This window comes from Pezoporus wallicus, unplaced genomic scaffold (genome assembly GCF_028554395.1).
Source record: "Pezoporus wallicus isolate ANWC-B61680 ecotype Strahan unplaced genomic scaffold, APGP_CSIRO_Pwel_v1 contig_14027, whole genome shotgun sequence".
Lineage (NCBI taxonomy): Eukaryota > Metazoa > Chordata > Aves > Psittaciformes > Psittacidae > Pezoporus > Pezoporus wallicus.
In genome coordinates this window covers 171403-194056 of record NW_026640337.1, presented here as the reverse complement: position 1 = coordinate 194056, position 22654 = coordinate 171403, and the positions used below count along the sequence as shown (strand labels likewise).

General features: G+C 60.8%; 5 protein-coding genes across 6 annotated transcripts in view; 3 read left to right on the top strand and 2 right to left on the bottom strand.

The window, feature by feature from the left end:
• The window catches only part of RAB11B (RAB11B, member RAS oncogene family), a 125714-nt gene that overhangs the window by 40317 nt on the left and 62743 nt on the right, over positions 1 to 22654 (bottom strand). The gene's annotated exons all lie outside the window — the stretch shown is intronic.
• Positions 5525 to 14515, top strand: KANK3 (KN motif and ankyrin repeat domains 3). 2 transcript variants are annotated; one of them, XM_057418699.1, is made up of 11 exons: positions 5525 to 5641; positions 9602 to 9677; positions 9947 to 11629; positions 11774 to 11873; positions 12019 to 12222; positions 12661 to 12748; positions 13013 to 13232; positions 13469 to 13611; positions 13797 to 13997; positions 14082 to 14159; positions 14355 to 14515. In XM_057418699.1, the coding sequence occupies exons 2-11, from the start codon at positions 9641 to 9643 to the stop codon at positions 14406 to 14408; spliced, it is 2808 nt and encodes a 935-aa protein (XP_057274682.1). In that variant the 5' UTR covers positions 5525 to 5641; positions 9602 to 9640; the 3' UTR covers positions 14409 to 14515. The 2 variants fall into 2 exon arrangements, with proteins under 2 accessions (XP_057274682.1, XP_057274681.1); XM_057418698.1 differs by having other exon boundaries at positions 14352 to 14515.
• RPS28 (ribosomal protein S28) lies at positions 17293 to 18365 on the bottom strand. Its single transcript, XM_057418779.1, has 4 exons — positions 18231 to 18365; positions 17720 to 17767; positions 17516 to 17642; positions 17293 to 17416 (listed from the first exon to the last, which is right to left on the bottom strand). The coding sequence occupies exons 1-3, from the start codon at positions 18267 to 18269 to the stop codon at positions 17520 to 17522; spliced, it is 210 nt and encodes a 69-aa protein (XP_057274762.1). The 5' UTR covers positions 18270 to 18365; the 3' UTR covers positions 17293 to 17416; positions 17516 to 17519.
• NDUFA7 (NADH:ubiquinone oxidoreductase subunit A7) lies at positions 18337 to 19379 on the top strand. The gene is made up of 4 exons (XM_057418777.1): positions 18337 to 18464; positions 18603 to 18652; positions 18737 to 18886; positions 19120 to 19379. The coding sequence occupies exons 1-4, from the start codon at positions 18414 to 18416 to the stop codon at positions 19214 to 19216; spliced, it is 348 nt and encodes a 115-aa protein (XP_057274760.1). The 5' UTR covers positions 18337 to 18413; the 3' UTR covers positions 19217 to 19379.
• CD320 (CD320 molecule) lies at positions 20159 to 22624 on the top strand. The gene is given in 5 exon segments (XM_057418791.1): positions 20159 to 20273; positions 20456 to 20617; positions 21486 to 21563; positions 21883 to 22031; positions 22403 to 22624. Coding segments are annotated over 5 exon segments (633 nt in total). The 3' UTR covers positions 22532 to 22624.

Below are 22654 nucleotides of genomic sequence, written 5' to 3'. Positions count from 1 at the left end.
CCCTGCACTCCCATCACTCATCAGCACCCCCAGCACCCCCTAGCACCCCCCTGCACTCCCATCATTCATCAGCACCCCCAGCACCCCCTAGCACCCCCCTGCACTCCCATCACTCATCAGCACCCCCAGCACCCCCCAGCACCCCCTGCACTCCCATCACTCATCAGCACCCCCAGCACCCCCTAGCACCCCCTGCACTCCCATCACTCATCAGCACCCCCAGCACCCCCCAGCACCCCCCTGCACTCCCATCACTCATCAGCACCCCCAGCACCCCCTAGCACCCCCCTGCACTCCCATCACTCATCAGCACCCCCAGCACCCCCCAGCACCCCCCTGCACTCCCATCACTCATCAGCACCCCCAGCACCCCCCCGCAGCCCCGCTTCCATCCCAGCAGCGGGTCCCGGTTCGACACCGCCCCCTGCGGGCCGACACGTCCCAGTGCACCGGAGCGCGCAGCCTCGCGGGGGGGCACCAGCGGCGAGGAGAGCGCCGGTGGACGGAGGGGGATGATGGGGATGGGGCTTCGGGCTGCAGCACCGGCGGTGTGGGGTCACCGACACCCCCACCCCCCACCTCATCACCCCCCCACGCTGTCACCCCGCCACACCGACGGTTAACAAATGTCCCTCATTGACCACAACTCTTTCAGTGCCACCATCCACCTAATTCCTTCTCCACCCAGTGGTCCATCCATGTGTCTCTCATGCATCATCTGCAGGAAAAACTCCTTTAGATCAGCCACCTTCTGACTCCTCTCTGCTTGCCAGCAAAGAAAAATCCAGCCAGGACACCTGGGCTCCAGGAGGGAATCTCTCTTGGAAGCACTGTGGATGGTGCAATATTTGGGGAACCTTATTCTGTCCAATAGATGAGGTGGGAAGCTCCCAGCAGAGATTGGAGAGCCGAAAGCACCAGCAGAGATGCTGCCCTGAGCAGGATTTGGGCTCCAAACCATCCCACCGAGGGGAAGGAACAAGAAAGCTCGTCCCCTTGGCCACACTCCGATGTCACCAACTCAATGGGCCGATTGTGCGCTGGGACCAGATGCGCTGCTTTGGATGGTGGCACAGAAAGGCTTTTCTGCTGCTTCTCAATAACAGATCTATGATGCTCCTGCCAGGAAGGTCCCGCTGAGCACCCCTCGGCCCTTGCCAGATCCCGGGCAGCTGGGAACCTGCAGGGCAGAGAAGGGTCCTCTGTGCGTCGAGGCACTCGGATTCCCTGGAAATGTCAAGCTGGAGTTGGATGCCATCAGCCTGGGGGCTCTGAGCAGGGGGGGAGCGGAGCTGGAAACAGCTGGAAATAACTCCAGATGGAGAGACTGAGAGGTTGCTTTGCTGGTGGCTGTGGCAGGGCACAAGGGCATTGCTGTGGAGGACATTCCCTCTTTGTCCTAAGGAGCTGGCTGATGTCTTTGCTGGGAGATAAAGGGCAGAGAACACAGAAGAAGAAGGTATTTGGAGTGGTTTGCTCCCCCTGTGCATCTCCATCCCCATCCTCATCCTCATCTCCATCCCCGTCTCCATCCTAATCCCCATCTCCACTCCCATCCGTATCCTGCTCTGCAATGTGAAGACACTGGGAATCAGTGGGTGAAGCTGAGCCCGCATCACCACCAGGTGATGGGGACATCCATGTCCTCCCCTCTCACCAGGAACTGGGGGTCTCAGAGCTGTGCCAGAGCTGCTGCTCCTGCACAAGAGCATTTCCCAGGGGATGGGAAAGGATCAGGGATTGCCACAGCAACCTGGCCTTGAACACTGGCAGGGATGGGACAGCCACAGCTTCTCTGGGAACCCCGTGCAGTTGGGTTTTAGGGATACAGCACAGAGGCCCCTGAAGAAAAATACCCATTTTTTAGGAGTGCTGAGCTGCAGCTGAGATCCCAACTTTTCCATGCACCCCGGGCTGAAACCCTCAGCATGCAGCATGAACAGATACCTGGAAAATCCCACGCCTGGGAGCATCCTGCCGGCAGCTCCCACCAGCCGTTGGGGAGGGTTTATGGCCCTGTTAAGTGCAGAAGGGTGCTGCCGTTGGGGCAGGAGCTCCATCCTGCGCTGCTGGTGGGGCTGGCCTCCAGCCAAAGCAAATCCCAACACTGGAAACCCGCACGGCATTTTCCTCAGGCCTGATAAGCCTGAGCTGCAAATCCAGCCACAAAAGAGAAGCCGCCCCGTCCATCCCAGGCCGGCCCCGGCTGGTGCCGTGCCAAGCGGGAGCAATATTGCCCAAGATAAAAGCCAGCGCCCAGTCTAAAATGTCACCTGCGGCCACATCAGAGGGAACACGAGAGAGGGGACAGGGGACAAGCACCTGCGTGAGGGCTGGTCTTAGAATCACACAATCCCAGTCTGGTTTGGGTTGGAAGGGACCTTAAAGCTCATCCAGTTCCTGACCCTGCCACGGGTTGCTCCAAGCCCCTCCAGCATCCAGCAGCCCCTCGAGGACCCTTCCTCTGGTCCCAGCATCTCCAGCTGTGGAAGCTGCTCCCGCTTCACTCTCGGGCCCTTTGTTTTGCTGCAGCATCCCAGGGAGGAAGGATCTGAGAAGAGAGGCAATGAGAGGAAACGAGAGCTTCCTGCCTGCTCCCGGACCTGCGGGCAGAAAACGAGGACATTCTGCTGCAGGAGGGGACTGTGCCGGGCTCGGTCAGCACGGAAGTGTTCACGCTGCTTTCCTACAGGGAATGCACTGGGCAAAGCCTTGAACAGCCTTTGCCCACGGGTCCTACACGGTGCCCAGCCCATGGAGGGTGTGATGGAGCTGGGCTTGGGCAGGCACAGAGGAGCTGAACAAGCAGGGGTGAACTCAGGGAGACAGGAAGTGTTTGGAACACACACACACGTACTCTCTTTCCAACTGTACGGTGGGGAAACTAAGGCACAATCACATGCATAGTTCCAGCTGGCAGAGAGCAAAGGTTTGGGAATTATGGGGAAAGCCATTTTTGAGACCCTTTTCTGGACCAAAAAAAAGGTTTTTACTGTTTCTGATGAATTGAAACTCCTCAGGTCCCAGGGGTTCTATTCAGGTGGATGCTCTTGGGAGGGACATGGAATCCCAACCTGATTTGGGTTGGGAGGCACCTTAAAGCTCCTCCAGCTCCACCCCATGCCACGGGCAGGGACCCCTTCTACTGGAGCAGCTTGCTCCAAGCCCCTGTGTCCAACCCAGCCTTGAGCACTGCCAGGGATGGGGCAGCCACAGCTTCTCTGGGCACCCTGTGCCAGCGCCTCAGCACCCTCACAGGGAAGAGCTTCCACCTAAGAGCTCATCTCAGTCCCCCTCGGGCAGGCAGCTCGAAGCTCGGCACTCAAGCAGGAGCAGCAGAGAAGCCACAGGCATTGCCATTTGCCCCAAGCCTGGGTTTGTCTGGGGCTGCCGGGGACTGCTGGTCCAGGCAGGCAGGTGACACAGCTCAGACCAGTCCTGGGTCAGCGTCCCTGGCCCAGGGTGAAGCCACCGAGCTGGCTGAGAGCCGAGACTGAAGCATCCCACATGCAGGTATCATTTATATGGGGTTCAACCCCAACTGACCCTTGTGAGTTCTCTGCTCGTGTCTTTGCATGTGAGCTGTGCAGTTTCCACAGAAAACTGGGGCCCCCAACACAAGAGGGACGTGGAGCTGTTGAAGCGAGGCCAGAGGAGGCCATGGAGATGCTGCGAGGGCTGGAGCAGCTCTGCTCTGGAGCCAGGCTGAGAGAGCTGGGCTGGGGCAGCCTGGAGAAGAGAAGGCTCCTGAAGGGGAGACCTGAGAGCAGCTCCAGTGCCTAAAGGGGCTGCAGGAAACATGGAGAGGGGCTTGGGACAAGGGCCTGTAGGGACAGGCCAAGGGGAATGGCTTGAACCTGCCGCAGGTGGCCGAGGTGCAGGTGGAGGCTGTGGTGGCACAGGGTGCCCAGAGAAGCTGTGGCTGCCCCATCCCTGGCAGTGCTCAAGGCCAGGTTGGACACAGGGGCTTGGAGCAAGCTGCTCTATGGAAGGGGTCCCTGCCCGTGGCAGGGGTTGGGGCTGGAGGAGCTTTAAGGTCCCTTCCACCCCAAACCATGCTGGGATTCTGGGATTCTATAAAAACATAAGTGCCAGAAGTTAGGGCTGCCCCTTGGGTTTAACCTTTTTCAGTCACCAGAGCTTAAAGCCAGAGGAGCCCAACCAGCACAGGGGTGTTTGTCAGATGCCCAAGTGCAGGAACAGGCGACGTGGACATGGGTCCTCCATGGAGCTCTGAGCCGGAATATGGGGCATGAGCTCTGCAGCAGTGGGACTTCACTCATCACACCAGGCCCCACTTTTCTGGATGGATAAGACAAGCCCTGCATGGCTAGAGAGGACCCTAAGGGCTACTTAGCCAAGCAGCCAGTGAATGGACAGGAGCAGCGCTATTCTAGACCTGCTTTGGAGACGGAAGGAGGGCATGAAATCACCAAGTTCATTACCACAGGATGCCAGAGAGGCCAAGTATGTAAATGGGTTGGAGAGGGACGAGGTCTGTCGGTGGAGGTAGGTGCATCAGGGCTATTAAGGTACTTCCGTCCGGATGCAAACCCTTTCTCAGGAAGCCCCTGAGCTGCCAGCCAGCAGCAGGGAGGGACGCCGGGAAGCACATCTTGTTTCTCCTGCTCTTCCCGTGAGTAGTGTTACAGAAAGAGTCAGTGTGGAAAAATACCCGGGGGGGGGGGAGTGCGGGGGGAGGTTCAGGAGCTGAAAAGGGAAAGAAAAAGAAGGAAAAATCCTTGCTGAGGGTTTCAGCATTGGAAGGGGTAGGAGCAGTCAATGAAGGTGTGAAACTGCCAGGGGTCCCTGTGGGATGGAGACAGCCCAGACCTCGCTGAGCACGGGAAGCAGGCGGGGAAGAAAGCTGGCAAGAAAAGGAGACAAACAGCCTGTTGCTGGGACAGGGGAGGGCTGCCAAAACCCAGCGGGGCCAGGCCGGGGAGCCCAGCACAAGGCTCCCGGCCGCAGGACGAGGGCAGGCAGTGAGAGGCCATGGGGACCAGGCAGGGTGTGCTGAGGGAGGATGGCGGGGTGGGAGCTGGATCCCAGCGAGCTGAGCTCAGGCAGGGGATCCCCCAAACCTGGGGTAACAGGGGTAGAGGATCCCCTTGTCTCCAGGGTGAGCATCCCCCAGGGGAGCAGGGTCAGGGGGGAGTGGAATAAGGGTACCTCAACCCCAGGGTGACCAGGGCAGGGGATCCCCCATTCCCGGGGAGACCAAGGTAGGGGATACCCGCATACCTTCACTCACTGGGACATCCCCTCCCCAGGGTATCCAGGACAGGGGACTCCCGGGGTGACCAGGGCAAGGGACACCCCCCTTCCTGCCCTTACCGGGACACCCCTTCCCCCGGTGACCCGGGCAGGGGATACCGCACCCGGGGCAGGGCCACGGGATCCCTCATACCCGAGGAAAGGGCTGCGTGGGACCCCCCGCACCGGGCTGAGCGGGGCTCGGGGGCGGTGCCCGTCCCGACCGGGGCCCGGGGGCGCTCCCCGCCCGCTGCCGCCCCGCCCCGGCCCTGCTACCGGCCCGCCCTCGGCCCGGCGGCCCCGAGCTGCAGCCCGAAGCCGCCGGGCTCGGGACGGCGGCCCCCGCGCTAGAGCTCGGCTGCAGCCCAGACGCGCGGACGGCGAGGTGAGGGGCGGCGGGACCGGACGGGACCGAGCGGACGGGGCGGGGGCTCGTCCCGGTGGCGGAGCTCCGCAGGGCCCCGGAGCCGCCGCCGCCGCCGCCCGGGGCCCGCCGCGGGGCCGCTCGCAGCCGCCGCGACGGGACCGCAGCGGGCTGGGGCCGCCCCGGCATCCCCCGGAGCGGGGCTGCTGCCGGCGGCCAGCGAGGAGGGGCCGGGACCGGGACCGGGGCCGTCGGGGCCGGGCTGGGCCGCCCATCGCCCGCTGGCGGGGGCGCGGAGTCCCCGGGAGGTCTCCTGGGGTGCGGGGGGCTGCGGTCACCCGGGGGCTATGGGGAGCTGTGGGGCTCCCGAGGGTGCTGGGGACACCCAGAGCTGGGGGTGCTGCAGGCTCCCTGGGGTGCGGGGAGCGGCTGTAGGCATCCCAGGGTGCTGGGGACCCACAGGGCACCCCATCGTGCTGCAGGCCTCTCGGGTGCTGCAGGGTTCAGGGTGCTCCTCATGTGCGCATGGGAAACCCGACATGGGACTGTGCCTGCACACCCTGAGTGTAAATTTAACCATTCCATCGCCTCCTCGGGAGGACGACTCCAGCCCCTGGAGCTTGTTCCCAGGTCTGTTGTCACCAGCTCCAAGGGAATCGAGGAGGTGTCGGTGGAAAGTGCTGTTGGGCAGCTGTGGTGAGGGTGCAGGAGTAGTGGTAGATGTTTTCTAGTGGGCTATAGAGCTATAGGTGTGATGGGGCACATAGAGCTGATCCCTGTGTGAGTACATCTGCATAGGGACCTGCCTGTTGTCCGGGTAGCGTGTGAGCCTGGGGTGCTGGAGCTGGTGCTCAGCCCAGGCAGCCCCTGCAGCCTCCCGACCAACCGGGCTGCCGGTGACGACAGCTCCAGGAATAACGGCCCAACCCTGAAATCGGGCTGCTGAGAAGAGGGAAGCGTTTCCCTTCCCCTCCCGAGTCAGCACCGGCGCACCCACCCGCATGGGATCCAGCTCCTCGGGAGCAGCCCCAGCCTGGACCGCATGGCCGTGGTGGCCTGGGCAAGCAGGCACAGGACGGTGGGTGGCACGGAGCTCGGGATGCCCCGTGCAGCCCTGGAGCAGGGGATGGGGATGGGGTGTGTGGCTGAGAAGATGCCATGACCCCCCAGTCCCTCCCATCCGCACCCAGCGGGAGACAGTGCAGGTGATGGGCACATGTGGTGCCTGGCTCGGTGTGAGGATCCCGAATCCCAGCCGGTTGCTGGAGCGGAGGAAGCCATGTGCTTGCTCAGTGGTTTCCCTTTAACTTCGGAACCTCAGCCCCGAGCTTTGGGGCTTATCGCCTGCACGCAGCTCCGAGGAAAGCGTGCCTGGCCGAGATAAATCAAGTCACCCTGGCCAGGGCTACTCTGGACTCTGTTCTTCTCACATTCCTCATGACCTCAGTAGTCTGGCTTTGGGAGGAGAGCTGGGGAGACCTCTCCCTGTGTCCAGCCTCTGGAGTGGCTCGGGTGAGGGAAAGGACCCGGAGGAGTCCAGGGTTTTAAAAGCAGCACCCCCAGGTCTATCCCCTGAGGGAATGGGGACCCCCAGGGTGGATTGCCCCATGGACCACAAAGTTGAGAGTCGCAGGGGGCTGACTGGTTGTGGGTACTGGATGGTATCTGAGCTGTGCCCACCTGTGCCATCCCTCATGTGGCTTTTTATTGGAATCAAGTGGAAAGGCTCCAATTTTAGACCCAAGTTTCCTATTGGTTGAAGGCCAGGTTGGACAGGGCTTGAAGCAAGCTGGTCTGGTGGAAGATTTTGGCACCAAACTGGCCAGCGGGGTCTTCCCCATCAGGTCTTTAGCTCAGGTGGAGAGCAGCTTCTCTGATGCGATGCCACGGTGATGGCAGGAGGCTGGGGACAAGGCTGGCTTTGTGCCACCAGTGCCTGGGCTGGAGGTGCAGGGACTTAACCCTCCCATCACTGCTGCATTCCAGGGCCACCTGCGTCCATTGCTCATCCTCACTGGCTCAAATCCAGCCTGGCCACTCAACCAGCCCAGGGCAGTGTGCATGTCACAGGGCTTTTTGTGCATCACAGGGTCCCTGGGGCATATTGCACATTATTGGGAGCTTGCAGGTCCCATCACCTGGTTTGCTCCTTGGTTTTGAAGCTGGGTGAAAGCAGAACATCCTCCCTTGGGTCCAGCTCATCCCATCGGACAAGTGGTGGGGGCCTGGAGCTGCAGGAGGGTGCCCCTGGCTTTGGGGAGGGGTTGACAGCAGCTGCTGGCATCGGCTGGAGAGGCGGGATGAGGTGGACGAGGGGATGAGGAGAAGGCACCTTTGCTGCACACAGATGTCCATCAGAGGCGGGTTTCCTGGCGAGGCCCCCGGCAGCTCCGTACCCGGCGGAAGGGAGCTGCCGGCCGCTTCCCCCGAGGAAACGCAGCCGCTGGCTCTGCTCCTGCTGCTCTCCCGCTTCCTCCCGTTTGATTCCTGCTGCGCGCACTCCGCGGGAAGTTTGTCCTGGCCCCAGCGCTGTTTAATTACCTGGAGCAGGGGCTGTGCGGAGGAGGAAGCGGCCGCTTCCTGGAGGGGAGGGATTAGACCGAGAGGGGGATGTGCAGATCCTTCTAGGCACAAAGGCAGCACAGGAATGGTGGGGTACCGGCACGGAGCTGGGGTGTTCCCAAGGGAGGTGCTGGCATGAGGCTGGGATGAACGTTTCCAGGGATGTGGCATCCACAGCTTCTCAGGTTGTTCAAGGCCAGGTTGGACACAGGGGCTTGGAGCAAGCTGCTCCAGTGGAAGGGGTCCCTGCCCGTGGCAGCGGTTGGAACTGGAGGAGCTTTAAGGTCCCTTCCAACCCAAACCACGCTGGGATTCTATGATTTGGGGCTGGATGCGGGTGTTTCTCCTCAGCCATGGCTGGATCCCTCCCCCTTCTCAGGACAGCTTTAAGCCTCAGCTTCCCTTAAGGCTGTTCCTGAGCTGCCTTTCCTCTGTGGCACGCTTCCTCCCCTGCTTTCTTCCCAAAATAGCCTGTGCCAAATGCTTTCCCTGCCAACACCTGCCCAGCCCCACAGCCACTTGTGCCCCACAGGACCATGCGTGTGCTGGAGGGTGATGCTGTGCCCAGCAGCTGCGGGTGCTCCCAGGGTGCTGTTTGCCCCCCCTCCCACTCCCACCAGGACCATTCCACACCCAGGCCCCAGCACCCAGATGCTGTGGCAAGTCCCAGATGAAGTCTCACATCTGGCAGCACCCCCAGCCCTGAGCTCACCCCTGCAGTGCAGTCACATCCTGCCTGTTCTCCTCCAGTGTGCCCATTGCCTGGCTCCTGGGAAAACCAGGCTCCCATTCCATTCCTCCGTGCCTTAGAGAATCCCCGAATCCCAGCATGGTTTGGGTTGGAAGGGACCTTAAAGCTCCTCCAGTCCCAACCCCTGCCACGGGCAGGCACCCCTTCCACTGGAGCAGCTTGCTCCAAGCCCCTGTGTCCAACCTGGCCTTGAGCACTGCCAGGGATGGGGCAGCCACAGCTTCTCTGGGCACCCTGTGCCAGCGCCTCAGCACCCTCACAGGGAAGAATGGTGCTGGCAGCTGTCTGCGGTCAAGTGGCTTTGCAAAAGCATCCAATGCCTTTATCCAGAGGAAACTTCTCCGCTGAGAATCACACCCAGAAGGGCCTCAGCCTCTGCTCCTTCCCAGCCCGCTCCCCCGAGCTCTGAGTCATGACTCGGCACCCTCGGTGCTGGCACTGTGACCATCCCCGGCTGGGAAGCATTCCTTAAATGTACAAACAATTCCGGCCCACCGGCAGCACTGCAGCAGCCGCTCGAGGTTCAGCCCTACGTCACCAGGGCTGGTGGGGAGCCAGGGGGTCCCTGGAGTGCCCCCCGTTTAGGGGGAGGTGGTTTGTGGCCATGGAGGACTCATTGGTCCCTGGTTTGTCAGGTTTTGCTGGATGTGGTCCCATTCTTGTTGCAGGTTGATGGTCCCCTGCTCAGCAGCATCCCTTGGGAGAAGATGGCTCAGCCTGCACCCCTGAACCAGAACCTCCCAGGTAATGGGACCAGGGTGGTCACAGGGCAGCAGAAGCAATGGGAAGGGAATGGTAGGGCTGAGCTATTCAGCCCCATCCCAAGGGACTTCATCTTATCACCAACCCCAGCACAGAGCAGGTACCCTGGGACACCCCAGCAGCCGTGAGGATACTGGGAATGATCCATCATGGTAGGGAGGAGGGCTGCAGGCTGCGATTCCCAGTATAACCCAGTTGGAAAAGCCTCTCTCCACCAGGTCCCGGCCCAACCATTCCCTCTCCTCTTGCAGATCTCGGTGGCCCGTTCTTGTACCGGGACCAGGACAATGGGGAGAAGAGCTCGTATTCCGTGGAAACCCCCTACGGCTTCCTCCTGGACCTGGATTTCCTCAAGTACGTCGATGACATCGAGAGCGGCCAAACCCTCAGGAAGGTGCCACTGCCCCGGAGGGCCAAAGGGCCGCGGCAGCCCCCCAGCACCCTGCGCAGCCCCAGCAGCCACGCCAGCGCCTGGACCTCCACCGAGTCCCTGGCCTCCACGGCCAGCGAGGACGGGAGGACGCTGCTGCTGCTGTCCCCGCCCGGCCGCGTGCCCCTGGACCCCCCGAGCAAGCCGGCCCCGCATCCCATCTCACCGCCGCCGCTGCGGCTGCTGCCACCTCCCACCCGCAAGTGCGGGCTGAGGAACCCGCGCGTGGAGAAGACGCTGCTGGAGACGAGCCGGAGGCTGGAGCAGGAGCAGGAGCAGGACAGGGCCGGGCCCTGCCGCGGCGGCACACTGGGAGCCCCGTGTCAGCCCCCGCCGTGGGAGGGCTGGGGCCGGGGCAGCCCCGGCAGCTCGGGGCGCAGCACACCGGCCCCGGGGCTCGGCACGGCCCCGCTGCAGCACGTGCGGGAGCAGATGGCGGCGGCCCTGCGGCAGCTGCGGGACCTGGAGGAGCAGGTGAAAACCATCCCGCTGCTGGAGATGCAGATCTGCGAGCTCAAGAGGGAGAAGGCGAAGCTGATGGAGAGGCTGCCGGCAGAGCCCGGCGAGGCTTCGAGACAGCGCTGCGGCTCCGAGGTGGAGGCAGGGGCTGAGGAGCTGCCCCAGGTGCGGGCAGAGCGCGAAGCGGAGCCCAGAGGGCGAGCGAGCAAGATCGTGGAGCTGAGGAAGCTGACGGAGAAGCTGGCTGTGCCGGAGCGGGGCGGCAGGGCCTGGCCAGGCCGGAGCCCCAGGGCTGCCGAGAGGCCCCCGTGCCGCTCCGTGGCAGTGGGCGAGGACCGGGCCATGGCCGACGCCGTCTTCTACTACCGGTCAGAACAAGAGGGCGGTGACGTTCCAGACAGCAGGGCAAGGGAGCGCAGGGACGCATCCGTGTGGGTGCTGGAGTCCTCGCTGGGGGTGCCCAGTGAGGCGGAGCAGGAGCTCGAGCTGCTGCAGCAGACGGTGGGGCACCAGAAGGAGGTGATCGCGCTGATGGAGGGGCACCTGCAAGAGGCCACGCGGGAGCTGGAGGAGCTGCGGCGCGAGGTGTGCGCCCGCCGGCCCCGTGCGCGCCTGGACAAGGAGGTGATGGCCCAGCCGCGGGTGGCCGAGGCGCAGGTGGAGGCCGTGGTGGCCACGCGGAGCCGGGCGGCTGGCGAGCCGCTGCGGGTGGTGGAGGCCGCCGTGGGGTGCTGCCCGCAGACCGCCTGCGCCGCCGTGAGCTGCCGCCCCGACGCGCGGGACGTGGCCGTCGGTCCCAGCGCGGCCACGAGGGGCGAGGACAAGGGCAGCCAGACCGACACGGGCAGCACCGGCACGGAGGGAGAGGAGATGGAGCCCGGTGCAGGTGATGCCCCAGATCGTCCCTCGGCACGGGGCACAGGAGCGATGGAGGGGCCACCCCAGAGCAGCTCCAGCCCCGGGGCAGGCACAGCAGAGGTGACACAGAGCAGCCGGAATCCATCCCCAGCACGGGATGGGGGAGCCACCCCAAGCCCTGTGGCTGGTGAGTTGGTGCCAAGGATAACACCAGGGAGAGGGGTGGCTCTGCTGGGACCAGAGCTGTGTCACAGCCTGCGCGCAGACCGTGTCCCTTCGATGGAGGGTGGCAGGTCTGCGGTGCCCCTCACACCCGTACCTCTGCCCCCAGGAGCCCTGAAGTCCATCATGAAGAAGCGGGATGGTGCCCCCAGGAGCGAGGCTGAAGGCAGCAAGAAGAGCCTGCAGTTTGTGGGCGTGCTGAACGGGGAGTACGTGCTGAGGGGCTCCTGACACCCCCCTGCACCTCCCCAGGACCCCAGCATTCCTGTCCTGGGCTGGGGGCAGTGGCAGTGGGGTCACTTGAGGGGACTGGCTGGGTGCCACGTTGTCACTGAGCATCCTCCCTTCGCACAGGTATGAGAGCACATCCAGTGAGGAGGAGGAGGAGGAGGAAGGAGACAGCTCCTCTGAGAAGGCTTCAGCCGACAGCTCTGACAGTGATGAACAAGGGGACACTGAAACCTCAGATGAAGAAGCTGGGGAAGGGGAGTGTGAGCCAGGACAGCAGCGCGAGGGGGACAGCGTGACCCTGCTGGAGCCCACCGAGGTGAAGGAGAAGTAAGTGCTAATGAAGGAGTGAGGAAGGCTCCATCTCCCCTGTGCGCCCCAGTGCAGCCAGTGGGGAAAACCACATTCAGCTCCTGCAGAAATCCAGTCAGAGGGAAAAAATCCTTCCAGCTTCTTAGGTCTGCTGAGGAGAGGATGAGCCCAAGGCCCCAGATGCCTCTTTGCTGAAGAGTTTGTAGGGGGCCAAAAAAAAAAACCCAAAACCAAAATCCAACAGCCCTTAATGGCATTTATGGCCTAAATATGGGTAAATATGAGCTCATCCCTATAAACCCAGTTCTGCAAGGGTTTGCAGGGGCTGAAGCTGCTGGGTGCAGGCATGGAGCTCATGAAGGGTTGGAGGCATTAGGGAGAGGAAGTAAACCTCAATGGAGGGACTTTGGGGTGCCCTTTGGTGGGGTGATGCAGCCCTTCTCATGCTCTCCCCAGGTTCGAGCTGAGCCCCAGGATGCGGGAGGCCTGCCTCATTGTCAAGACCCACCTGGGCCACCCTGGGGCAACCAAGAGCAAAGAGGTGGTGAGTGAGGTGCTATGGGGTGGGATGGCTGCTGGTGTCCCCCAGAGATGGGCCAGCAAAGCCCAGCCCCAAAACACTGCCCTTTGCTCCACGCTTTGTCCCAGACACCCCAAACCCCAGCTCAGCTCAGCTCAGGCCATCTCAGCCTGAGTTTGGGGTTTCCTGGTCCTGCCTTCACCCTGTTCCCCTCTGGAGCTGGGTTTCTGCTTCCCACCGGGGCTGGGGGGTGCAGGGCCCCAGCTCAGCCCCTCTTGCTGCCCACAGCTTGCCAGCAGCAGCCTGGTCCTGCAGGAGTGGTTCCGTCTGTCCAGCCAGAAGTCTTCTGTGCCTGACACAGTGGCCAACCACCTCCTGGCCTTTGCCGAGGTGTCTCCAGCTCTCCTGGCCCACGTGGTGAACCTGGCGGATGGGAACGGCAACACAGCCCTGCACTACAGCGTCTCCCACTCCAACTTCCACATCGTGCGGCTGCTGCTGGACACAGGTCAGTGCTCCCCAGCCAACAAACGTCCCTCTGCCACCACCCTGCTCACATCCTGGCCATGCCAGGCACGGGAGACAAATGCCAGCAGCAGGGAGAGCTGCCCTGTGCTGTGCCCATGCACATGGGGGAAGGTGGAAGTCACCTCAGCCCTTGGGGAGCCCAGGTTTGATAGGGGGGAACTCATCAGCAGGCCATGGGACAGCTCACAGCACCCTGAGCTCTGCCCATGCCCACAGGGGTCTGTAACGTGGACCACCAGAACAAAGCTGGCTACACAGCCCTCATGCTGGCAGCGCTGGCAGCTGTCGAGCAGGAGGACGACATGAACATGGTCAGGAGGCTCTTCAGCATGGGCAACGTCAACGCCAAGGCCAGCCAGGTTAGTGCATCACATCCTGACCCTCACTGCGTCACCAAGGGCCACAGCTGGCTCTTCCAAGGACAGCTTCAAAACCTGAAGGAGCTGCAGTAGGAGCTGCTCTGTGTGGTCCTTGCCTGGGGCAGTGGGATGAGCGGGTGACCCAACCAGGACAGGTCCCCCTGGCATTGTCCCCTGCCTTGCAGGCCGGGCAGACAGCACTGATGCTGGCTGTGAGCCACGGCCGGCAGGAGATGGTGGAGGCTCTACTCGCCTGTGGAGCTGATGTGAACCTGCAGGACGAGGAGGGCTCCACTGCACTGATGTGTGCCTGTGAACACGGGCGTGTGGAGACCGTGAAGCTGCTGCTGGCTCAGCCCACTTGCGACATCTCAATCGTGGACAGTGTAAGCCTCTGCGGCCCGGGTGCATTCACCCACCTGCGTCCTGCCCCCCAAACCTCTTCCAAGGGCTCTCCTTTCTGTTTTCAGGATGGGAACAACGCCGTTGCCATTGCGCTGGAGGCTGGTCACAGCAACATCGCTGTGCTCCTATATGCCCATCTCAACGTGAGTACCAGAGGTGGCACCAGCTCAGCTGCAGGCAGTAGGGCTGTGACAGAGGCAAGAGCACGGCACCCTGAGTGCCACACACTCACTGCATCTTCAGCAGCAGGACACCAGCCTGGCTGGCCCTCACTGGGAGTTGCTGGGGTGACACTGTGTGACTCTGGAGTGACATTGCCTCTGCTCTCTTTACAGCAGGGGACATCACCAACAGCCACCAAGAGCCCTGGGGGCACAAAGAAACCGAATTAGAGTGACCTCAGGAGTCAGCCCTCAGCACCAGGCTATGGTTTATGTCCCCCTTGCCTGCTGAATCACGCCCTGCAGATGCTTTAACCCTCCTGTCACAGAGTATGCACTGTCCCATGCACGGCCACCTTGCTCCACCAAGTGACAGAGGAGGGTAGCATCAAGCAACCGGGGTGGGAAACTGAGCAAAAGCTGGCCCCATCCCATCCCCTCCCCATCAGCCCTGCGCTGCCTCGGAGTCCTTTGCAAGTCCTTCACTCACTGGAACAGCAGCAAACAAGCCCAGCAGAAGTGGCACATGGTTCCTGTTTCCTGGCAGCTCTGGGGAGGAGTACTGCTGGTGACAAGGAGCAGGGCTGCTGGGCGCTGCTGTGCTGCACACTGCCAGCAGGAAGAAGCTCAGCAGCCACAAGACACAAGCCCAATGGTCAGTGCTGCCTTGGACATGGCCTGGGAGCAATTCCAGACTGAAATACTGCTCTTTCTCTTCTGGCCTTTCCTTTCCGGGCTGAAATCTGATTATCTTTTCCCCTAGCACATGCACACAAAGCAAAAAGTATTATATTGCTTAATCAAAGGATGGAGTTGAACAAGAAAGCACTTAGTGATTTGATGTGCAGAAGCACTGAGCACCTAGGGTTGCCACCGAGCTGACAGGAGGGGGCTGAGTCATAAATGCATTTAGGGACATTTAAGATACCCCACACAGGGAACAGGGACCTCCTCCCAGGACAGAGATAGTCAGAAGCCACTTACTGTGAAGGCAGGCAGAGCCCCAACCAAGCCTCTCTGCCCACTTCCCTTCCCAAAGGGGACAAGAGCAGCTCATGTTGTTCCAGGAAAAAAAAAACGATGGGCAAGAAGAGTTGAGAGGAAGCTGTAGAGATGGACACGAATGTCAGAGGATGTGTGCACGAGTGTCTGTGCCAGGCAGGGTGGGAACAGACAAGGAAAGCACTAAGGACTGGGAGTGAAGAGGAAAAGGGTTCTGCATGTGAAGCTGGCTCTGCTCTGAATCCTTCACATGGTGCCATGTCACAGCTCCAATTTCTGCTCCTTGGCTCCCCAGCATCACTCTCGCTCCCCCAGACCTGGTCTGAGCTGTGCTCTGAGCTGGGAAATGCTCCCAGGAAAACTGGTTCCAGTTGACACGCCGCTGTGCTGGCAACGGGCCTGGCTCAGCTTTGCACTGAAGTTAACACACAGCGCTCACAGCCTCCCTCTGCACTACTCTGGATGTATTCTGTACTCACTGCTTCGGTCTCACAGGTTTGGTTACTGATACTTTCATACTGATGACTATTTTTAAGACACAAATAAAAGTTTTGAGTAAAATTATTTTGGAATCTTGCAGTGACCCAGCAGCAGTCTTTGCCTCAAGACAAAACCCTTCAGCAGAGGGACAGCCTGGCACAGCCCTCCCATTCCCATTCCTTCCCTGCAAGTTTATGGACTGCTTACATGCATCAGTCAGTTTATTTTCACCCAAAATATCCTTTTGGGTCATGGCATCTTCTGTCCTGTTTCACTCCTCAGGACCAAGCAGGATGCTAGAACCAGATGTAGCCCTTTACTACCCTTGGTTCCCCCTGGTGCTTTGACATTAAGCTGCATTATCATCATCAGTTTGAGTGGGGGTGCAAAGTCACCTCCCTCCTCACGTGGCCAAGGACCACGCTGACCCCACAGGGATATTTGGGAAGGGCTTCAACTGCTCTGAGCCACCCCCATCACAAGTTGACATCTGTCTGGCAACCAACTCGCAGCTGAAGCCTCCTGCTTGGTCACTCAGCACAGTCAGCACCAGATCACTGCTAAAGCTGTGCAGGGAACAAACAGCAGCAAAAGTAAACTCAGGTATCACATGAACCAAGGGAACACGGACTCAGCTGATGCCCTGAAACTGAACCACTACCAAAGAATCAAGAACTAGATCAAGCAACAACACAAGCACGTATCAACAGGGGCTTTCCCCAGAGCACATCCTCCTTAGGCTGCCCACGAGCTGACCAGGGCACAACCAACACCAGCAGGAGGAAAACAAAACCAATCAACCACTCTTTTACCAGCCCCAACAGCAACCTTCGCTGTCTGCCAAGTGCAGCAATTCAAACACCTATTCCAGGAGTGCTCTCCTGAGCTCCAGGTACTGAAACCTTCAATCCCCCCTACTCTTGAGGTGCCTTAATCTAAGTTCAGGACATTGAAGGATGAACACTCCCAGCAGAGACCACACGATCAGGAGCTGCAGACTTGACTGGGTTCAAGCACATCACAAACCAGTATCACTCTACTATCAGATGGAAAGCATCAGCACTTAAAAAACAGCCCTCAGACCTTAACAGTTTTCAGGCTCATTCCTCATCCTTTGAGCCTTATTTTTACTTCATTTAATAGATACCAATAAATCTTTCTAGCTGACTTCTTGCTGGAAGGGAAAACTGAGGACGAACGTTAAGCGAGACTGACTTGCCAACTCCTCTAAGAGGAGACAAGCACTCTCTCTGTGAGTGATTGCCAGGAAAGACAGCAAATAGGTATATTTATAGAACTGCTTACTGAGGACAGAAGGGTAAAAGCAGCCAGCTGTTCTCTGAAAGCTGACTTTGAACTTGTATTTAAATTCCACAGAAGGCCAGTAAGTTCAGCAGTGCCACTTTACTGGCTATATGCAGAATTCTTACCAGAAAAATGGGGACTCAGGTTGCTGCAACCAAAACAGTTATTTTTGTTGTGACAGGTTAATAAAAGTACAAAAAACAGAGTAATAGGACAATAAAGGCAGCATGGGTAACCCCAGAAATAAGCAGGCTGTGCTTCTGTTCCACTGCTGGACCCAGCAACAAGAAGTGCATGCATAAATACCGAGGCCAATGGAGCACTCACACACTGAGTAAGCGAGACCTTTATTGAAGCAACAGAACTGCCACACTCCTCTCCATCCCTGACCTGCATCTGGCCAAGCAGATGGCAACCGGCCGCCCCAAGCACATGCCATCAGCCTTCATCACCTGGAACAGAACAATGGAGGCCACGTTGGTTCAGACAGCAGTGGGAGGCCACTGATTCAAAATGGGCAGCACCAGGCTCACTGGTAGCCCCATACTCACCAGCTCAGCGCAGCCGCCGGGCCTCACGCTCTGACTCCAGCAGCGTAAGGACATCACCCTCCCGCACCGGCCCCTTGACGTTGCGGATGATGGAGCGGCTCGTGTCATCCATGAACTCCACACGCACCTGCGGGAACAGAAGGGGTCAGCCCAGTGTGAGATGGCCCCGCTCGAGACAGCCCCAACCTGTCCTGGCCCCCTCACCTGTGTGCACTGCCCCTGGGAACCGGTCCGGCCCAGCACCTTGGTCACCTAGGGGCAGAGAGCAGAGAATCAGCACAGAGCCGCAGCCCACCCCGGCCTTGGTCCCACTCACAAGCCCAGGCCAGACGTTGGCCCCACTCTCACAGCCCCCAGACCCAGACCCGCTCGCCCCTTCCAGGCCCCCTCTCTCCTCCGGGCCCATTCACGCCAGGCCCCGCTCAGCTCCACTTTCGCTCCCGTCCTCACTCGCACCGAGGCCCGCCCTCACACCCGGCCAACCCGCTCCGCTCGCCCCCAGCCCCGCTCCGCTCGCCCCCAGCCCCGCTCCGTTCCGCTCGCCCCCAGCCCCGCTCCGCTCCGCTCGCCCCCAGCCCCGCTCCGCTCGCCCCCAGCCCCGCTCCGCTCCGCTCGCCCCCAGCCCCGTTCCGCTCCGCTCCGCTCGCCCCCAGCCCCGTTCCGCTCCGCTCGCCCCCAGCCCCGTTCCGTTCCGCTCCGCTCGCCGCCGGCCCACCCTGGCCAACTTGATGGGCTGCACCCGACTCGTGTCCATGGCGGCTCCGCTGAGGGCAGGAAGAGGGGGAGCTCCCCCTCACGGCCTTTATGTGCGGCGCCAAGCCTCGCGAGACCCAGCGTGCCCCGCGCGCGCTCCCGGCATCTCCCGTGCCTGCCCCCCCCGTCCTTCACCGCGGCCACGATGGCGACGGCCACCAGCATCGTCCAGCGCCTGCGGAACTTCCTGGCGGGGGTAAGCGCGGCCCGGGCCGCGGGGGCTCGGCGGGTCCCGGTCCCGGCCCCGGCCCCTGCGCTCCCGGCCGCGCCGAGGCCCCGGCACAGGGCAGCGGCCCGCGGCACGGCGTGAGACGCTGTCGCCTCTGCCTTGCAGCGGAACATCCAGGCCAAGCTGCCGCTGCGCTACACGGAGATCGCCAAGAGGTGCCGCCGGGGCGGGCCGGGCCGCGGGGGTGCGCGCTGCGGCTCCCCGCCTGCCTGACGCTCCGCGCCCGTTCTTTGCCTTAGAACCCAGCCGCCGCCCCGGCTGCCGGTGGGGCCCAGCCACAAGCTCGCCAATAACTACTACTGCCTGCGGGACGGGCGGCGGGAGGCCTTCCCGCCCATCGTGGTGGTGGCTGCCCAGAAAAGCCTCGCCGCGGGGGCGCAGGCTGGCGGGTAGGTTGGACACGGTGCCGCAGCGCTGGGGCCTGAGCGAGGTTGAGTCTGCGTTACTGGCACCAGAAGCGCAAAGCTCTTCCAGTGCCAGGACTCCCAGCCTGGCAGGAGAACGCCTATGTCTTTATCTCGTGAATAAGCGAGGGCTGGGAGTTGATGTAATGATCCTCTTTAGCAATAACGAAACCAGTTCTGATCGAATCCAAGTCTGACCTTCACACCCTCGTCTTCAGTTCAGGCTCTGCAGTGGCAACAGCTGAGAAAAAGCCAGTGACGCCAGGAGCACCCCTGAAGAAGTGGGAAATCTCAAAAGACCAGCCCTATTTGTGAGTGATAAATGCGGTGAGATTGGATATACAGACCCCCGGTCGTTCCAGAGCAGCTTCCTGACGGGAGTTGTGCTGGGTTTTGCTTCAGTAATACTGCACAGGACTTGTCCCAGCACTGATGCTGCATGAATAATAAACGTATTTAAAGTTGTGATCACCCTCCACACCTCTTGTTGGCTGTTCTGTTTGAATTACCTGAATTACTGCTCTTTAATACTGTTTGGGGTGTAGGGCTTTCTTGGGGACACAGGAGCACAAAGCTGAGTGTGGGTTAGAGCTACAGCTGAGACACAGCTCAAGGACAGCACAGGATAAAATGTGCCCTGGGTGAGGAGGAGTGCTTTAACCTGCTAGAGGGAGACTGAGATGAGCTCTTAGGCAGAAGCTCTTCTCTGTGAAGGTGCTGAGGTGCTGGCACAGGGTGCCCAGAGAAGCTGTGGCTGCCCCATCCCTGGCAGTGTTCAAGGCCAGGTTGGACACAGGGGCTTGGAGCAAGCTGCTCCAGTGGAAGGGGTCCCTGCCGTGGAGCTGGAGGAGCTTTAAGGTCCCTTCAGCCCAAACCATTCCACGGTGGTTGGATTTGTTGTAAGAGGCATGAGTTAGGTGCCTGCACTGCACTTACCCAAGCGCCCAGTGTCCCGGGCACGGAGCCACCCTCCCTGCAGGCGCTGGGCACTGAGCTCCAGCCCCTCCAAGGACAAGCGGTGCTGCGGGCGCTGTTCTCCATTGCGCCGCGGCGGGCGGGGGCGCTGCCCCTCCGGTATCCCGAGAGAAGCGGGACGGGGCCTGCTCCCGCCGGGGGGCGGCCGGGGCCTCGCCCCGCCCCGCCGGCCCCCCGTTGGTGGAGGTCATTCCAGTGCGCATGCTCAGTGCAGCGCACGGACAGCCTTATAGCGGTGCGGAGGCAGCGGGTGGTGCCGCAGCGCAGCGGTGGGCCCGCGTCATGGCGCGGCTCCCGGTGCTCCCGCTCTTGTCCCTGGTGCTGCCGCTCCTGTCCCTCCTGCCCCCGGTGTGGCCGGTGCTGCCGCCGCTGCCGCCGCCGCTGCCGCCGCACAACGGTGAGGGGACGAGGGAGGGCGGCGGGGTGCGGGCGCGCTGTCTCTCTCGCGTGCCCTCATTGGCTGCCGGCGCACGCCCTTCATGCTCATTGGCTGTCGCGTTCGGACGCCCTCGCGCGCGGGCTCCCGTAGCGCGGTGCGCCGCAGGGTCCCTCAGTCCGCCCGTTCCCCCCCCCCCGCAGTGACCCTGCCCCGCTGCCCCCCGGGGCGGTTCCGGTGCGCGCCCCACGCCCCCTGCGTGACCGTCGAGTGGCGATGCGACGGGCACCCCGACTGCGATGATGGAGAGGACGAGCTGGGCTGCGGGACGGTGCCCCCGGCGGAGCCGAGCCCTGGCGGCGCAGGTACGGGGGGCGGCCGGAGGGGTTGGGGGGAGCGGGGAACCGCGCCGAAGCCTTCCCTTCCCGTGGCAGCCGCGCCCGTCACGGCTTGACCTGACCGGAGGAAGCCCCGGGGATCGGCGCAGCCCCACCTTGAGCTTCCTCCCGTAGAAGCTTCGTTTAAACCCCGCCAGGGTGTCCTCAGGAAGCGCCCTTGAGGAACCTTCCCGCAGAGCAGAGCCTGGCGGCTTCCTTCCACCGGCGACACTGCCCGTCCTTCGGCGCTCCTCTGGGGAAGATACGAGGAGAAGGATGGGGGAAGCGCCCGAGGGCTGTGCAGGCAGGGTCAGAGCAGCGGGAGCTGGTCTCTGTCAAGCCAAAGGGTGTGTTGCATCCCCAGCGCTGTCTGCTCTGGAGCATCCTTGGTCACAGCACTGTTGTGTGTCTGAGGTGCTTGAAAGGCTCCAGCTTCCCTTTTCACAGGGGTTTCTGTGTCAGCTGGGAGCTGAAGCTGAGTGTGGAGAGGAGGGGGGATTATTGCAGGCATGAGAAACTGGATTTGTGCTCAGTACCTGCATCACTTGGTAGGGGGGGAGATGAGCTATGTTTTAGTTGTGCCTGGGGCTGCCTGGGGCCACGAGGAGAGGTTAAGGATGCTGCAGCTACAGCTGGGAAACTTCCCAGCTTTCCCTGTTCTGTATTTCCAGTAGGACTTTTTTTTCTCCTCTGATGTGGCTTAATCACAGTACAGGCAGATAAGGTTTTACTTACATTGAAAAAGGCCCATTGGAACTTTTGAGGTGAACTGGGAACTTGGCCAGGTTTGGACTGCGGGCAGCTTTGCATGATGCCTGTGAAGTGAGTTGGAAGCCTTCTTGCTCTTTCCTTACAGAGGCTTCGGCTACGCCTGTGCCTGAGGGCTCAGCACCATCCAGCAGCCCAGACCGCCTGTGGATCTTGGTTATTGCAGGTATGTGAATCTCTGAGTGCTGCACATGTCCTGGCTGGGGCTATCATTTAAGCATCCTGATGCAAGTAATTCCAGACCTGTATCAGGACTCAGAGGGTTGGGGGAGGCTTTAGACCCTTTCCTCTGACTTGAGTGTTCTGTGTTCTTGGAAAAGCCGTTCCATGTCATCTGGCACTAACTCATTTCTCTCTGTGCCTTATCCTTGAGGGAAGGTGCAGCTCTGAGCCTGATGGCTAACACTGCTGAGCAGCAGAACCCAGAACTGATGTCCAGACCAGGCACAGTGAGTGGTCCTCTGCTTGTGCGCTCTCCTCTCTAGCGCTCCTGAGCGTCCTGGTAGCTGTTGGTTCTGTTGCTGTGTGGGGCATATCCAAAGCAAAAAGCAGATCTGATATCTTCAGTCCTGAAAAAGCATCCAGAGAACGGCTAATGCCTGACAAGAGCCAGAGGGGCTCATTTCCCTAAAGGGTAAGTTTCTTGCACCCCACATCCTCTGGGTGTGAAGGGGAGAAATGCTTTCGTGCCCTCTGTTTCCAGCCTCCAGAGCTTTCCTCTCTGGGGGCAGCTTTTCCTGCTGCTGGTCAGCCACATGCTTGGGGTTTCAGCCTTTCTTCTTTGACTGCATGGGCAGTTACGCTGCCTAACCTGAGAAAGTGCTGTCTTTTGATAGTGATGTGCTGGTATGTCCTTCCTCTGCTGCCCAGGACAGGGAGCAGTCATGCTTAGACACTCATCTCATGTGGGTTGTTTTCCTCCGCTTTGCCCACACAAGTCAAACCAGGTGGGTTTTTTTGCCCAGAGACTGTCAATAACCAGGTGTTTTTCTGTTCTTGTACCAGGGATCTGTACCACGAGGTGATGAGATGGGGCCAGCCTGGTCTTCCTCCAGCTGGCTGTATTGGACCCATAAGCTGTCAAGTCTGAATTGTTACACTGGAATAGCAAAGGATGCTCCCCTTGAAAATTGATTTTAGATTGTGGGACTACTTTAGGTCTGGAAATAGCACAGGACCTTCCCTGGTGCTGTGAAATCACCCCTTACACAAGCTGGTAGAAATGTCTTCATTGCTCTTGCCTCCAGGGTTTGTTAA

Excerpts from the sequence above, each read along its gene's own strand:
- KANK3 (XM_057418698.1), top strand. The coding sequence starts at position 9,641 with ATGGCTCAGCCTGCACCCCTGAACCAGAACCTCCCAG. Across the intron at positions 13,612-13,796 it reads TCAACGCCAAGGCCAGCCAG|GCCGGGCAGACAGCACTGAT; the intron begins GTTAGTGCATCA and ends CCTGCCTTGCAG. Across the intron at positions 14,160-14,351 it reads TCCTATATGCCCATCTCAAC|CAGGGGACATCACCAACAGC; the intron begins GTGAGTACCAGA and ends CTCTCTTTACAG.
- RPS28 (XM_057418779.1), bottom strand. The coding sequence starts at position 18,269 with ATGGACACGAGTCGGGTGCAGCCCATCAAGTTGGCCAGG. Across the intron at positions 17,768-18,230 it reads AGCCCATCAAGTTGGCCAGG|GTGACCAAGGTGCTGGGCCG; the intron begins GTGGGCCGGCGG and ends CTCTGCCCCTAG. Across the intron at positions 17,643-17,719 it reads CCCAGGGGCAGTGCACACAG|GTGCGTGTGGAGTTCATGGA; the intron begins GTGAGGGGGCCA and ends CTGTTCCCGCAG.
- NDUFA7 (XM_057418777.1), top strand. The coding sequence starts at position 18,414 with ATGGCGACGGCCACCAGCATCGTCCAGCGCCTGCGGAACTTCCTGGCG. Across the intron at positions 18,465-18,602 it reads TGCGGAACTTCCTGGCGGGG|CGGAACATCCAGGCCAAGCT; the intron begins GTAAGCGCGGCC and ends TCTGCCTTGCAG. Across the intron at positions 18,653-18,736 it reads TACACGGAGATCGCCAAGAG|AACCCAGCCGCCGCCCCGGC; the intron begins GTGCCGCCGGGG and ends TCTTTGCCTTAG.